Source organism: Amblyraja radiata, chromosome 12 (assembly GCF_010909765.2).
Source record: "Amblyraja radiata isolate CabotCenter1 chromosome 12, sAmbRad1.1.pri, whole genome shotgun sequence".
Taxonomy (NCBI): domain Eukaryota; kingdom Metazoa; phylum Chordata; class Chondrichthyes; order Rajiformes; family Rajidae; genus Amblyraja; species Amblyraja radiata.
The window spans coordinates 55,671,679-55,686,810 of NC_045967.1; the positions used below are offsets into that span (position 1 = coordinate 55,671,679).

General features: G+C 45.9%; 1 protein-coding gene across 10 annotated transcripts in view; it reads right to left on the reverse strand.

Annotated features, from left to right (window-relative positions):
• Nucleotides 1-2,452: 2,452 nt before the first annotated feature.
• The window catches only part of hdx (highly divergent homeobox), an 86,453-nt gene continuing 73,773 nt past the window's right edge, over nucleotides 2,453-15,132 (reverse strand). For all 10 annotated transcript variants that reach the window (XM_033030827.1, XM_033030829.1, XM_033030825.1 and 7 more), the window contains 3 exons: nucleotides 11,815-11,910; nucleotides 5,373-5,495; nucleotides 2,453-2,706 (listed from right to left, as the gene is read on the reverse strand). In XM_033030827.1, the coding sequence (XP_032886718.1) occupies nucleotides 2,635-2,706; nucleotides 5,373-5,495; nucleotides 11,815-11,910 (291 nt within the window). In that variant the 3' untranslated portion in view covers nucleotides 2,453-2,634. The remainder of the gene's footprint in view (nucleotides 2,707-5,372; nucleotides 5,496-11,814; nucleotides 11,911-15,132) is intronic.

The following is a 15,132-nucleotide window of genomic DNA, read 5'->3' on the forward strand; positions in this document are numbered from 1 at the left end:
ATGGCCGCCGTGAGTCCTCCGGTCCCTCACAACATGGCCGCCATGAGCCCGGTCCCTCACAACATGGCCGCCGTGAGCCCGGTCCCTCACAACATGGCCGCCGTGAGCCCGGTCCCTCACAACATGGCCGCCGTGAGTCCGGTCCCTCACAACATGGCCGCCGTGAGTCCCGTCCCTCACAACATGGCCGCCGTGAGTCCCGTCCCTCACAACATGGCCGCCGTGAGTCCCGTCCCTCACAACATGGCCGCCGTGAGTCCCGTCCCTCACAACATGGCCGCCGTGAGTCCGGTCCCTCACAACATGGCCACCGTGAGTCCCGTCCCTCACAACATGGCCGCCGTCGCCGTTCTGTGACGTCAGCACGACGGAGGAGTGCGTCTGCGCGCATGCTCACCTCCTCTGTTCCCACGGTCTGGGCCAGCGTGAAGAACCCTTGTGCTCAGTCACTCACTCACCCCCTAGTTTAGTTTAGTTTAGTTTATTGCCACGTGTACCGAGAGCAGTGAAAAGTTTTCTCAAGTCTAAACTCAACAACATGGTGACAGAAACTTTATAAACCTATAAGTAGCTGCTCAACTTCTGTTGCAGAATTCAGCATTTGTACAGGCCAAGTGTTTGTTTGGCTGATTTGTCTTGAACATTGACTTCTCCAATTTCAGGTAGTCCCTGCTTTCTCCTCCCCTTCACAGCTCTCCCCAGCCCAGTCTCCGCCTCTTCCTTTCTTCTTCCCACCCCCTCCCCCCACATCAGTCTGAAGAAGGGTCTCGACCCAGAACGTCGCCTATTTCCTTCGCTCCATAGATGCTGCCTCACCCACTGAGTTTCTCCAGCATTTTTGTCTACCTTCAATTTTCCAGCATCTGCAGTTCCTTCTTAAACACAATGTCTTGATTTTCTTGTGACGGATGCTCGGCTCAACGTGAGGCGTTGATGGGTTCAATGGCAGTGTAATGATAACAATGTCATCAGAACTTAGAAACAAAAAGCTGGAGTAACTCAGCGGGACAGGCAAAATACTGGCGAGAAGCAGTGGGTGACATTTCTGGCCGAGACAGTTCCCAGATCTAACAATGTCATCAAGTTGCAGTAAGTTAAAACTATTTGATAACTTAGCGCCAAATTGGAATATGTGTAGAAAGGAACTGCAGATGCTGGTTTACACCGAAGACAGAGACAAAATGCTGGAGTAACTCAGAGGGACAGACAGCATCTCTGGAGAGAAGGAATGGGTGACGTTTCGGGTCATGGCCCTTCTTCAGACTGAGAGTCTTCATAGCCTAAAGAACGGCCTCGACCCGAAACGTCACCCATTCCTTCTATCCAGAGATGCTGCCTGTTCCACTGGCCAACTTGGAATATGGATTACTATATGAATTCACTAATATGGATTAGTAACAGTGTCAGAGGTTATGGGGAGAAGGCAGAATGGGGTTAGGAGAGATGGATCAACAATGATTGAATAGTGGAGTAGTATGATGGGCTGAATGGCCTAATTCTACTCCTATTCCTTATGGCCTTATGATATCTGACCAAGAACCTCAATACTTATATACTAAGACAAAAACTGTGCAATAAATCAGAAGTGTTTTATTCTTAGCTTTATGTGCCAGCCAATGTTTAAATTAACTAATGGATTAAGAAAAAATGGCACAGTGCCACCTGGCTGTACTAAAGGCCTCATGAATTCAGATGTATGGCAATTGAAATCTTTTAGTTTAGGAAGGAACTGCAGATGCTGGTTTACACCTAAGATAGACACAAAATGCTGGAGTAACTCAGCGGGACAGGCAGCATTTCTGGATAGAAGGAATGGGCGACGTTTAGGGTCTCGACCTGAAAACATTCTGAAGAAGGGTCTCGACCCGAAACGTTACCAATTCCTTCACTCCATAGATGCTGCCTCACCCGCTGAGTTTCTCCAGCATTTTTATCTACCTTCTGTTGCAGAATTCATCATTTGTACAGCAGAGGGAAAAAAAATCCATGAGCAAGTTTTGCAAAAGATGCTAATTTTACATGCCTGCTTTTATTTGGAGAGCGCACTTGTCTGGAAAGTCTAGATTTTACAAACCTCTTGCTGCATTTTGGAATCTACGCCGCATATTTCAACACTGTGCTGTTGTGGAACTTATAAACAATCATCTTTCAAACAAGAATGACAAGCCAAATATTGGCTGCCCTACAATTTGGCTTACGGAGAGAAGGCAGGAGAATGGGGTTAGGAGGGAGAGATAGATCAGCCATGTTTGAATGGCATAGTAGACTTGATGGGCCGAATGGCCTAATTCTGCTCCTTATAACTGAGGAATTTATGAATCTCCAGCCGGTTCTCGTTGAGAAATTCCAGTGAGGTTTCTAGTGCTCCACACTAGATTGAAAACACAAGCAAGTTTCAACTTTAATCAGCTCCCAACTATAAACCTCTCATAAAGAAAACCCAATAACACTATCTAACAAAATCTGTTTTATTCTACAATTGTTTCATCTTGTGATCACACTGTAGCGTAAGCAGTTTTATTTTTAAAGATGCAAAATAGTTAACAATGATACAAATAATTTTAAAACAAGTCTTTACCACTTCCAAAAAAGCTCTGGTGCTAAGTACGCTCCTCTGATACAGAGGATAGCTCGTTAGCTTAGTTCCCATTTGCCAGGTGAATCCAAGTTACGTTCAGTGTCAGGAGGCAAATTTGTCAGCAGCATCTGTGGAGAGGAAACGTGTGTTGAATAAAGAATAATTCATGTCAGGAGTCATTAAAAAAAATTTGAGAAAGGACTAATTAACTATCTGCTTTGTAAACTATTGACAGGCAGGAAGATGCAGGAAGATTGTTCCCGATGTTGGGGAAGTCCAGAACAAGGGGTCACAGTTTAATGATAAGGGGGAAATCTTTTAGGACAGAGATGAGAAAAAAATTTTTTCACACAGAGAGTGGTGAATCTGTGGAATTCTCTGCCACAGAAGGTAGTTGAGGCCAGTTCATTGGCTATATTTAAGAGGAAGTTAGATGTGGCCTTTGTGGTTAAAGGGATCAGGGGATATGGAGAGAAGGCAGGTACGGGATACTGAGTTGGTTGATCAGCCATGATCATATTGAATGGTGGTGCAGGCTCGAAGGGTCGAATGGCCTACTCCTGCACCTATTGTCTATTGTCCATTGTCTATTGCTAATTAACAAAACAACATTTTTTTAGTGAATTAATGAATGAATAGTCTATTGTCACATGTGAGAATACACAGTGAAATTTTTTGTTTTGCATGCCCAAGGTATGCTAAGAGTCGCCATATAAAGGGCACCAACAGAGTTAGGAACTGCAGATGCTGATTTACCGCAAAGAAAAATACAAAGTGCTGGAGAAACTCAGCAGGTCAGGCAACGTGTCGGGTATGGACTCTTTGATATAAAGCAGGGCCCAGACCTGAAACATCACCTATGTATGTTTGAGTAACTCAGCAGGTGAGGCAGCATCTCTGGGAGAGAAGGAATGGGTGACGACACCCGTTCCAGGATCACATTGAATGGCGGTGCTGGCTCGAAGGGCCAAATGGCCTGCTCCTGCACCTATTGTCTATTGTCCTTCTCCCCAGAGATGCTGCCTCACCCGCTGAGTTATTCCAGCATTTTGTGTCTACCTTCAATTTAAACCAGCATCTGCAGTTCTCTCTTACACACCTATGTATGTTTGATAGACCAGTTGAGTTACTCCAGCAATTTTTATTTTATTTTTAAAACCTAAACTTGTGTGCTGACAAATCAAAGTCAAAGTTAATTTTATTCGTCACATGCACCCGAAGGTGCAGTGAAATGAATTTGCCAGCAACGATACACTTAAAAAGAACACACAATACACAATAAGATTTAACACAAACATCCACCACAGCATTCTTCACCATGGTGGAAGGCAACAAAGTTCAGTCAGTCTTGTTCACCCGTAGTTGGGGCCATGAACCCTCCGTAGTCGCTGCTATGGACGGCCGGATGTACAGGCCCTCTCTTCGGGATGATCTAAACTCTGACGTCGGGTCGGTCAAACACACTCCACGGCTTGGAGTGCCACTTTCCTACCGGAGACTACCGACTCATCTCTCCGCTGCCATTAGGTAGACGGTACAGGAGCCTGAAATCTGGTACATCCAGGTTCATGAACAGCTTCTTCCCCACAGCCATCAGGCTATTAAACTTGCCATCAAACAGACTCTGAACTATAACAGCCTATTGCACTTTATCTGTTTATTTATGTGTGTATATATATGGTCTATGCTGTATAGACACATGGAAGTATTCTGTATTTAAGTTTACATATTCTGTTGTGCTGAAGCAATGCAAGAATTTCATTGTCCTATCTGGGACACATGACAATAAACTCTCTTGACTTGACTTGACTTCAGAATGTTATAGGCCGCAGACCGGTGGTCGGAGCTCTTCTCCGGCGATCCCCGGCAAGGGATCCCAGACTCTGGATGGTAAGTCCACGCCCCTCCCGCGGCTAGAAGCTCCGCAGACCACAGCCCAACTATGCCAAAGTCATCAGGAGAGACATAGTCATACATAGCCATACAAAGAGGCCCTTTGACCCAATTTGTCCATGCCGACCAAGATATCCCATGTAAGCAAGTCCCATTTGGCCCATAACCCTCTAAGCCTTTCCTATCCATACATTTTGTTATTGTACCTGCTCCAACTACCTGCTCTGGCAGCTCATTCCATTTACCCACTGCCCTCTGAGTGAAATAGTTTCCCCTTGTCCTCTCACCTTAAACCTATGTCCTCTGGATTCCCTTACTCTGGGTCAAATTTACTCCAGTGCATTTAGCCTATCTATTCCTCTCACGATTTTGTACACCTGTATAAGATCACCCCTCAACCTTCTGCGCCTCAAGGAATAAAGTCCTAGCCAGCCCAACCTCTCCCTGTAGCTCAGGGCCTCGAGTCCAGGCAACATTCTGTACATCGTCTCTGCACCATTTACAGTTCAACAAGAAGAGAGAGTTAGATTTAGCTCTTAGAGCTAAGGGAATCATGGGATATGGGGAGAAAGCAGGAACAGGGTACTGATTTTGGATGATCAATAGACAATAGGAGTAGGCCATTTGGCCCTTCGAGCCAGCACCGCCATTCAATGTGATCATGGCTGATCATCCACAATCAGTACCCCTTTCCTGCCTTCTCCCCATATACCCTGACTCCGCTATCTTTAAGAGCCCTATCTAGCTCTCTCTTGAAAGTATCCAGAGAACCGGCCTCCACCGCCCTCTGAGGCAGAGAATTCCTCAAACTACCAGCTCAGCCATGATCACATTGAATGGCGGTGGCTGGCTCGAAGGGCCGAATGGATATCTCAATGAAGGGTTTCCGACTGAACCTTACCCGTTGCTGTTCAGCATCATCTGTTTTCACTGCATGAATCAAATTCGTGGTGAAGTGCCGAAGACGGAGGTATTTCTGTTTTTGTTTCGCCAACTCGTTTTCAAGGTACTTCATTTCGTCGTTCTAAAGATAAACAAAGAGGAAGGGGAAAAATTGGGCGCTTGTGGAAAGTCACGTCATGTAGGTAAACGGACGCGTGTCGGAAGCTCTGCGGCGAATCAAAGTGTCTGAGAACTATGGAGAGAGATAATTATCTTGACTTTATTGCAAACACGGTATCGCACTACTAATTAGGTTAGGGCAGCACGGTGGTGCAGCGGTAGAGTTGCTATTTTACAGCGCCAGAGACCCGGGTTCCATCCTGACTACGGGTGCTGTCTGTATGGAGTTTATACGTTACCCCTGTGATCGCGTGGGTTTTCTCCAGGTGCTCTGGTTTCCACCCACACTCCAAAGACGTACAGGTTTGTAGGTTAATTGGCTTGGTGTAAATGTAAATTGGTCTTAGTGTGTGTAGGATAGTGTCAGAGTGCGGGGATCGCTGGGTCGGTGCGGACTCGGTGGGCCGAAGGGCTTGTATCTGCACTGCACCTCTAATCTAAATTAAATTAAAACCAAATGTATCCTGACTATGGGTGTACGGAGTATGTACGTTCTTCTTGTGACCGCGTGGGTTTCCTTCGGTGGCTCCAGTTTCCTCCCACACTACAAAGATATGCAGGTTTTCAGGTCAATTTTTATCTCTATGGGAAAATTGTAAATTTCCTCTAGTGTGTGTAGGATAGTGCTAGTGTACGGGGTGATCGCTGGTCAGTGCTGGCTTGCTGGGCTGAAGAGCCTGTTTCTACCCTGCATCTCTAATAAGTAAGTTTATTGGCCAAGTATTCACATACAAGGAATTTGCCTTGGTGCTCCGCTCACAAGTAACAACATGACACACAGTGACAGTTACGAATGACTCAGAAAACATTAAACATTAATAATAATAAAACATTAATGATAAAACACCATTGCTCAAGCATGTGAACCAACAAAATACCAGTTCAAAGGGAGGCTACAGATTTTTGGCTGTTGAGTAGAGCAACTACTCGTGGATAAAAACTGTTTTTATGTCTGGCTGTGGCAGCTTTGACAGTCCGGAGTCGCCTTCCAGAGGGAAGTGATTCAAAGAGTTTGTGGCCAGGGTGAAAGGGGTCAGAGATGATCTTGCCCGCTCGCTTCCTGGCCCTTGCAGTGTACAGTTCATCAATGGAGGGAAGGTTGCAGCCAATAACCTTCTCTGCTGATCGGACGATTCGCTGCAGCCTCCAGGTGTTGTGCTTGGTGACTGAGCCAAACCAGACCATGATGGGAAAGGTGAGGACAGACTCTACGATGGCCGTGTAGAATTGGACCATCATTGCCTGTGGCAATGGTCTAATTGTTGCCAGATGAACAACAGCATTCCACCTAGTATCTTGCATGAGTTACCCTGAAACCCTTCACAATTAACTCCCACAAACAAGCGCACACCAGCAGCAATCTGTCAATGATCAGATCATATTTTCTGTGAGCAAAGCATAAAGTGCTGGAGTCATTAATTCAGCGGGTCAGGCAGCATCTCTGGTGGGAATGGATAGGCAACATTTCAGGTCAGTATGTGTTGGAAGGAACTGCAGATGCTGATAGACACAAAATGCTGGAGTAACTTAGTGGGTCAGGCAGCATCTCTGGATCACGTTTCAGCTCAGAACTCTTCCTACCCTTCTTCAGGCTCCCATCCGAAAAAAATCCTTTAAAAAACCTACCTCATCTTAAAATGAGTCTCAGCGAGGCACCTGACCCAAAATGTTGCCTATCCACTTCCCCCCACAGATGTTGCCTGACCCACTGAGGTACTCCAGCATTTTGTGTTTTATTCAAGATTCCAGTATCTGCACTTCCTTGTGGCAATATTTTCTGTGAGGTTGATTGAGGAATAAATATATCGCTGTATACTGCACATGACATTCTACTATTCCTCACATCCGTGTGATTGGAACTTTGACATGCACCGGAAGGAGCAGACAGTAACGTGGTCTCATGTCGGCCTGCGTGAAGAAGAAGGATGGCAGGCAATCTGTCAGCATCTGCACTGAATGCTCACGCCCACGTCTCTGCACTGAAGCGAGACTGCCCTCAGAGCCACAAAGCTGTAACGTCCAGCCTCACAAACAGCTTCTTCCCCACAGCCAGCAGGTTATTGAACACTACAACCTACAAATAAGCTCTCAACTAAGACTATTATTGCTATTATTGCACTATTATTGTTTGTTTGTTTTTTATGTGTAGGTATGTTTGCGCATGTGTATATATGTGTGCGTGTGTATATGTGTGTGTGTGTATGTGTTTGAGTATATGTGTGTGTATGTGTACATATGTGTGTGTATATATATATGTATGTGTGTGTATGTGTGTGTGTGTGTGTATATATGTGTATATACGTGTGTGTATGTATGTGTGTGTGTATTTGTGTGTTTATGTATATGTGTGTGTGTATGTATGTATATGTGTGTGTGTGTATGTATATATGTGTGTGGATATGTGTGCATGTGTATATATATATATATATATGTGTGTGTGTGTGTGCATGTGTATATATATATATATGTGTGCGTGTATATGTGTGCGCGCGCATGTATTGTGTGTGTGCGTGTATATATATAATCTGTATGTGTATATATACACACACACTGAACTTTGTTTTCTCTCTTATTTATTATATTGTTTACGGTGTACTATGTTTACACATTGTGCGGTGCTGCTGCAAGTAAGAATGTCATTGTCCTATCTGGGACACACGACAATAAAACACTCTTGACTGTGTGTTAGTTTGCTTCAGGTGACAGAGACTGATGCCTCATTTCCAAGGACTCTTTGTTCTTGAAGTAAGTGGAGTGACACATTCTCCAGCGCAGTGTTCTGGACGATCGAACATGGGAGAGGAGCCAAACATTTATTGGAGGTTCAACAAAAAAGTGAAGGTATCACGGGTAGGTGGAGAGTCAGTGTCCTGTGACTAGAAATAGGCAGCGGTGGCACCATGCGAGGAGGATCAGGTTCAGGTACCAAGGTTATGAAGTGTCTGGATTAACCTCAGATGACTGAGCAAAACACAAAGTGCTGGTGGAACTCAGTGGGTCAGGCAGCATCTGTGGAGGAAACGGACAGGCGACGTGTCAGGTCGGGACTCTTCGTAGGACTGATTGTAGTAGGGCGGGACAAAACTGAAAAGGAGAGGCAAGGGACAGTTACGCAGCGGTAGAGTTGCTGCCTTGCAGTGCCAGAGACCCGGGTTCCATCCTGACTACAGGTGCTGCGTGTATGGAGTCTGTACGTTCTCCCTATGACCACGTGGGTTTTCTCCGGGTGCTCTGGTTTTTCCCCAAATTGCAGGAGCCAATCTCCGTCTCAATCTACCCCACGATAGAAGGGGGAGGAGTTGTACAGTTTGATAGCCACAGGGAAGAAGGATCTCCTGTGGCGTTCTGTGCTGCATCTTGGTGGAACCAGTCTGTTGCTGAAGGTGCTCCTCAGGTTGACCAGTGGGTGAGCTGTATTGTCCAGGATGCTCCGCAGTTTGAGGAGCATCCTCCCCTCCAAGACCAACCTCCCATGAACCCAACTCCAACTCCACCCCCAGGACGGAGCCGGCCTTCCTGATGAGTTTGTTGATCCTATTGACGTCCGTGGCCTTCGCCCTGTTGCTCTGGCATACGGCAGCGAAGATGATGGCACTGGCCACCACCGATTGGTAGAACATCTACAGCGTCTTACTGCAGACTTCGAAGGAGCGGAGCCTTCTCAGACAGTACAGCCGGCTCTGTCCCTTCTTGTACAGGGCCTCAGCGTTCCTGGACCAGTCCAGTTTACTGTCCAGGTACACTCCAAGGTATTTGTACTCCCTGGTAAACCGCACATCCACACCATTGATGGAGAAAGGGGTGTTCCTCTCCTCCTAAAGTAAACCAGTGTTGAGCTGCAGGTGAATTCAGCCCACACCACTCAACAAAGTCGTTGACTACACCTCTGTATTCAGCTTCCCTCCCCTCACTGGTGCAGCCCACAATTGCAGAGTCATCCGAAAACATCTGCAGGTGGCAGGAGACGGAATTATATCTGAAGTCCAAGATTAGCATCAGCAGTTCCTTAAATGTCTGAACCTTGGATGACTGCCAGGGAAAGTGAACATAATTTGAGGCAAGGATTGAAGACATTGGCTTTGCATATTTTGGTTGGAGAAAATCTCCACTCATCTATTCCTGGTCATCGGGTACAATACGAGGTCAACGGAGATACATGAGGGTCGAATGATGTGGAGAACACTGTTCATCAAGTTGCGACTGTTTTCAAACATTGCTGAGTCAGCACAAAATTGTGAGTCAACAAGGAGCAGAGAGTAAACCTTGTGGTAATATAAAGATTCCATCGTTGCATCAACTGGACAGATTAGATACAGCCAGCCAAGTTCAACTCCAAAGATAGACACCTAGATAGACAATGCGGGACCTCAGCAACATCTCTGGAGAAAATACTCCAGCATTTTGTGTCTATCTTCAGTGTAAACCAGAGTATCTGCAGTTCCTTCCCACACGTGCAATTCCACACAGCAGCTAATAGAGTAGAAAATAAAATGCAGATGCTGACATCTCGAGTGGCCTCCTCCATTGCCAGAGTGAGGCCCAGTGCAAATTGGGGGAACAACACCTCATATTTCGCTTGGGTAGTTTACACCCCAGTGGTATGAACATTGACTTCTCTAATTTCAGGTAGTCCTTGCTTTCTCCCTCCTACCCCTCCCCCTTCCCAGCTCTCCCACTTAGTCTACTGTCTCCGCCTCTTCCTTTCTTCTTCCCGCCCCCCCTCCGACATCAGTCTGAAGAAGGGTCTCGACCCGAAACGTCACTTATTCCTTTTCTCCATAGATGCTGCCTCACCCACCCGCTGAGTTTCACCAGCATTTTTTGTCTAATGACTGCATCAATGTTTTAATATAAAGGGGTAAGTAAGCTCTCATCTTCTTCAAGCTGCGGCTGTTACTTGTATTTCCTCCCCGCACTTATTATTATTCTGTACACACCATCAGTTCATTTTGTTTATTGTTGGAAACAGGTCAAAATAGCCCCAAAATAAGCACAGCAAACTTAATGGCCATTGAGTTATAGGACAATGAATTCCACATTTCCTGCTTGGGTGCCGGCCAAATGAAGGTTTACTGCTGAAATGTAGCTGAACAATTCAGCTAAATCATAGCAGTAAAGTACTTCCATTGTAATTTAAAAGTGCATAGAATTCTGTTTTATGACACAGTAAAAGTACATGAAAATGAGAAAGGAATTGAAATACAGTTGACACGGTTATTATGCCTGGATTTTCTTACACTAGGTATAGTTTTACATTGAACTAACAGAGAGGAACCTCTCTGATGGGTGCTCTTAAAGGAGAGGATTGTTGTTAGCAGCACCCACACACACAACAGTGGCTGATAGAGCATCTGTCCCACAGCATCAGAGACCCGGGTCCAAACCGGATCTTGGGTGCTGTTTGTGTGGAGTTTGCACGTTCCCCCTGCGCCTGTGTGGGTTTCCTCCGGGTGCTCCGGTTTCCTCACACGTCCCAAAGGTTTGTGGGTTAATTGGCCTATAAATTGCCCCCAGGGAGTGTAGGGAGTGGACGAGGAAGTGGGATAACGTAGAACTAGTGTGAACGGATGATAGATGGTCAGCATGGACTCGGTGGGCCGAAGGGCCTGTTTAGACAATAGACATACAATGTGGACGCAGGCCCTTCAGCCCACCGAGACTGTGCTGACCAGTGAATGCCGAATTTAGACTTTAGTGACACAGCGTGGAAACAGGCCCTTCAGCATGCCAACTAGCAATCACCCATTACACTAGCACTATCCTACACACTAGGGATAATTTACAATGTTACCAAAGCCAATTAACCTGTAAACCTGTACGTCTTTGGAATGTGGGAGGAAACCGGAGCACCTGGAGAAAACCCATGCAGTCACAGTGAGAACGCACAAACTCCATACAGACAGCAGCCGTAGTCAGGATCGAACCTGCGACTCTGGCGCTGTGAGGCAACAACTCTACCGCTGCGCCACCGTGCTGCCATGCCTCACTTTCCATGTTTCCATGTTGTATCTCTAAACCGAAGCAACCTCAAGGCAAAAAACAACGGGAAATTGATTTCAAGGTTGCCAATAACAGGAACATAACATTCAGAACAACATTAATCATTGCAGGCAACAATAAAGAAATCAAACAGTCTGTTCATCCTTGATTTTGGTACATAATTTATGACTGCAAGTAGCAACTAAACATTCATGAAAAATATAATATTGCAGATACAAAGATTGAGCTGGGTTTGGACAGTGAGCCAATTTCCTCAGGCGTTAACAGGTATCAGATCTTACCTTGAGGCTCAGTAGTTTTTGAAGCTGTTCAACTTCCAGTGTTATGTGATCACAACTGTTCATCTCAACTGCATCATCATCAAGTATCTCCATTTTCTGTCAAAAAGACACAGCGCTTTTGTTAGAGCCTGCAGTGAGCTAAAACTGATCAATCCCATTCGCTTGACTTGTCAAACTAAATTACATTTGGGTATAAGCATAAAGTGCTGGAGTAATTCAGCGGGACAGGCAGCATCTCTGGAGGAAAAGGATGGGTGCAGTTTCAGATCGGGACCCATCTTCAGACTGAAGGGTCCGGACCCGAAACTTCACTCATCCTTTTCTCCGGAGATGCTGCCTGACCCGCCGAGTTACTCCAGCACTTTGTGTCCGTCTGCTGCCAAAAACAGCATCTGCAGTTCCTTTCTCCACAAAGGTAGACACAAAATGCTGGCGTAAACGCAGCGGGACCGGCAGCATCTCTGGATAGTAGGCATGGGTGACATTTCGGGTCGAGACCTTTCTTCAGACTCGGGGAGAGGGAGTTACAGAGATAAGGAAGTGTAAGGTGTGAAAACCAGACATCAAAAGGGGTGAGGTTCATGGCAAACATACAATAGATCATTGTGTTCAAAAGGGAACTGCAGATGCTGGAATATCGAAGGTACACAAAATTGCTGGGGAAACTCAGCGGGTGCAGCAGCATCTATGGAGCGAAGGAAATAGGCGACGTTTCGGGCCGAAACATCGCCTATTTCCTTCGCTCCATAGATGCTGCTGCACCCGCTGAGTTTCCCCAGCAATTTTGTGTACCTACAATAGATCATTGTTAGCCAGAGGAAGGTGACAACAAGCAAACACAGATAAAATGTAATCAGGGACAGTCAGACTGGTCGAAGGACTGGATGGGGGAGGGATGGAGAGAGGGAAAGCAAGGGTTACTTGAAGTTAGAGAAGTCAATGTTCACACCACTGGGGTGTAAGCTGCCCAAGAGAAATATGAGATGCTGTTCCTCCAATTTGCGCTGGGCCTCACTCTGACAATGGAGGTCAGAAAGGTCAGTGTGGGAATGGGAGGGGAAGTTAAAGTGTTTAGCAACTGGGCCCTTGTGGCTAAAGGGATCAGGGGGTATGGAGAGGAGGCAGGTACGGGATACTGAGTTGGATGATCAGCCATGATCATATTGAATGGCGGTGCAAGCTCGAAAGGCCGAATGGCCTACTCCTGCACCTATTTTCTATGTTTCTATGTTTCTATCAGGTAGGTTTAGGCAGACTACGTGGAGGTGTTCAGCGAAATGATTGCCGAGCCTGCGCTTGGTCTCGCTGATATACAGGAGTCCACACCTGGAACAGCAGATACAGTAGATGAGGTTGGAGGAGGTGCAAGTGAACCTCTGCCTCACCTTTCCATATGTTACATTTGGCAATGTTTGCCTCTTTTGTTCCTCATGGTTCACTTTGTTTTTCATTGATTTGCCCTTCTCAAACGGTAGCTGAGGGGAGACCAATGCCTCTGGAACCCTTTGGCAGTATCAGTGAGGTTTTCTGCAAGCCTAGCTGTTGCCTTTTCGCTACTTAAGCCCTGCCAACCCATTACATAGTCTTTGCATTAATCCCAAATTAGTTTTTCCCCTTTATTGAAATCAAAACAAATAAGAAGGGTCTCAAAACGTCACATCATTCCTTTTCTCCAGAGATGCTGTTGACTCACTGAGTTACTCCAGCTTTTTATGTCTACCCTCGGTTTAAGCCAGCATCTGCAGTTTCTTCCTGCACAAGACATTCTGCGGTATGTCCACACTGTGTCGTACAGCATGGAAATAATTCGCACCATTTTCAGGTTGAATTTGCGGCTGCACAGTGTTTCAAAATATTAGCCAAAAAAATCACTTTAACGCCTCCAATCCATTTCCTGATGATGGTAACAATATAGCCAAATACATAATGCTGTGACCTATCTGAGTTGTGCCCTTATTTGTAGAAGTGGCCTTTAGGTGAATTAATGGGGCAGACAGCCCTTTCCTTGAATATTTGCAGGTATTTCGAGGTTTATACTCAGATTACATTGGCTTTCCCAAGAAAATTTTAAAATATAGCCGTGGTCACAAATCAATATTTAAATTTAGGGAAAGCCCCGCAGAGTTCTGCAGGGAACTGACATTTTGTCCCAGGTTGTCACCAGGGCGGCACGGTGGCGCAGCGGTAGAGTTGCTGCCTCACAGCGCCAGAGACCTGGGTTCCATCCTTACTTCGAGTGCTGCCTGCATGGAGTTTGTACGTTCTCCATGCAACCATATGGCTTTTCTCCGGGTGCTCCGGTTTCCTCCCACACTCCAAAGATGTACAGGTTTGTTGGTTAATTGGCTTTGGTAAAATTGTAAATTGTCGCTTGTGTGTAGGATAGCGATAATGTACGGGGATCGCTGGTCGGTGCAGATACGTCGGGCCAAAGGGCCTGTTTCCGCACTGTATCTCCAAACCAAACTAAACTAAAAGTCTGAAGAAGGGTCTCGACCCAAAACATCGCCTTTTCCTTCGCTCTGTAGATGCTGCCTCACCCGCTGAGTTTCTCCAGCATTTTTATCTACCTTCGATTTTTCCAGCATCTGCACCTCCTTCTTAAACTAAAAGTCTGCATTGCAACTGCTATGGAAACTCAGCGGGTCAGGCAGTATCTCTGGGGAACATGGATGAATGAGGTCCCGACATTCAGAAGGCATTTGGGTAGGCACATGGATACAAAAGGATTAGACGGATACGGGTCAAAGGCCAGCAGGTGGGACCAGTGCAGATGGGGCATCTTGGTCAGCATGGACAAGTTGGGCCGAAGGGCCTGTTTCCATTGCTGTATGACTCTATGACCCTCAATGATGGTTAGGGATTCTTTTTAATTGGCTTTGTAAAACCAGATCTAGGAATAGAGCGTTTTAAATGGTGGTTGCATCAACACAAGATGTTGCTTGTTCGTTATTACTGTGTAGGATGCTTCACGGTGGAATGCGCTGGACAAATATATCTTCACCACTCACAGTTTAATATTTAATACAATGTTTGCATTTATGAATGCAGAAAATGTGTTCATTGAAGCAGGCAGCAGAACTATTGATTTTTCTGAGGTTTTATTAGGTTTCCAAATGGCTCACACTAACTGTAAGAATATACGACCCACTTACAGATCATTTCTAAATTACTCGAATCCTGTTCCTTTGATCGCAAGCCACTATTGTTACTCTTGGTGCTACGAGGAAGCTCAGATTGCACCACTTCATTGGGATCTGGGCCTGTCCCACTTAGGCGACTGCCCGGGGACTAGCTTTAATGGAACTCACCTACAAC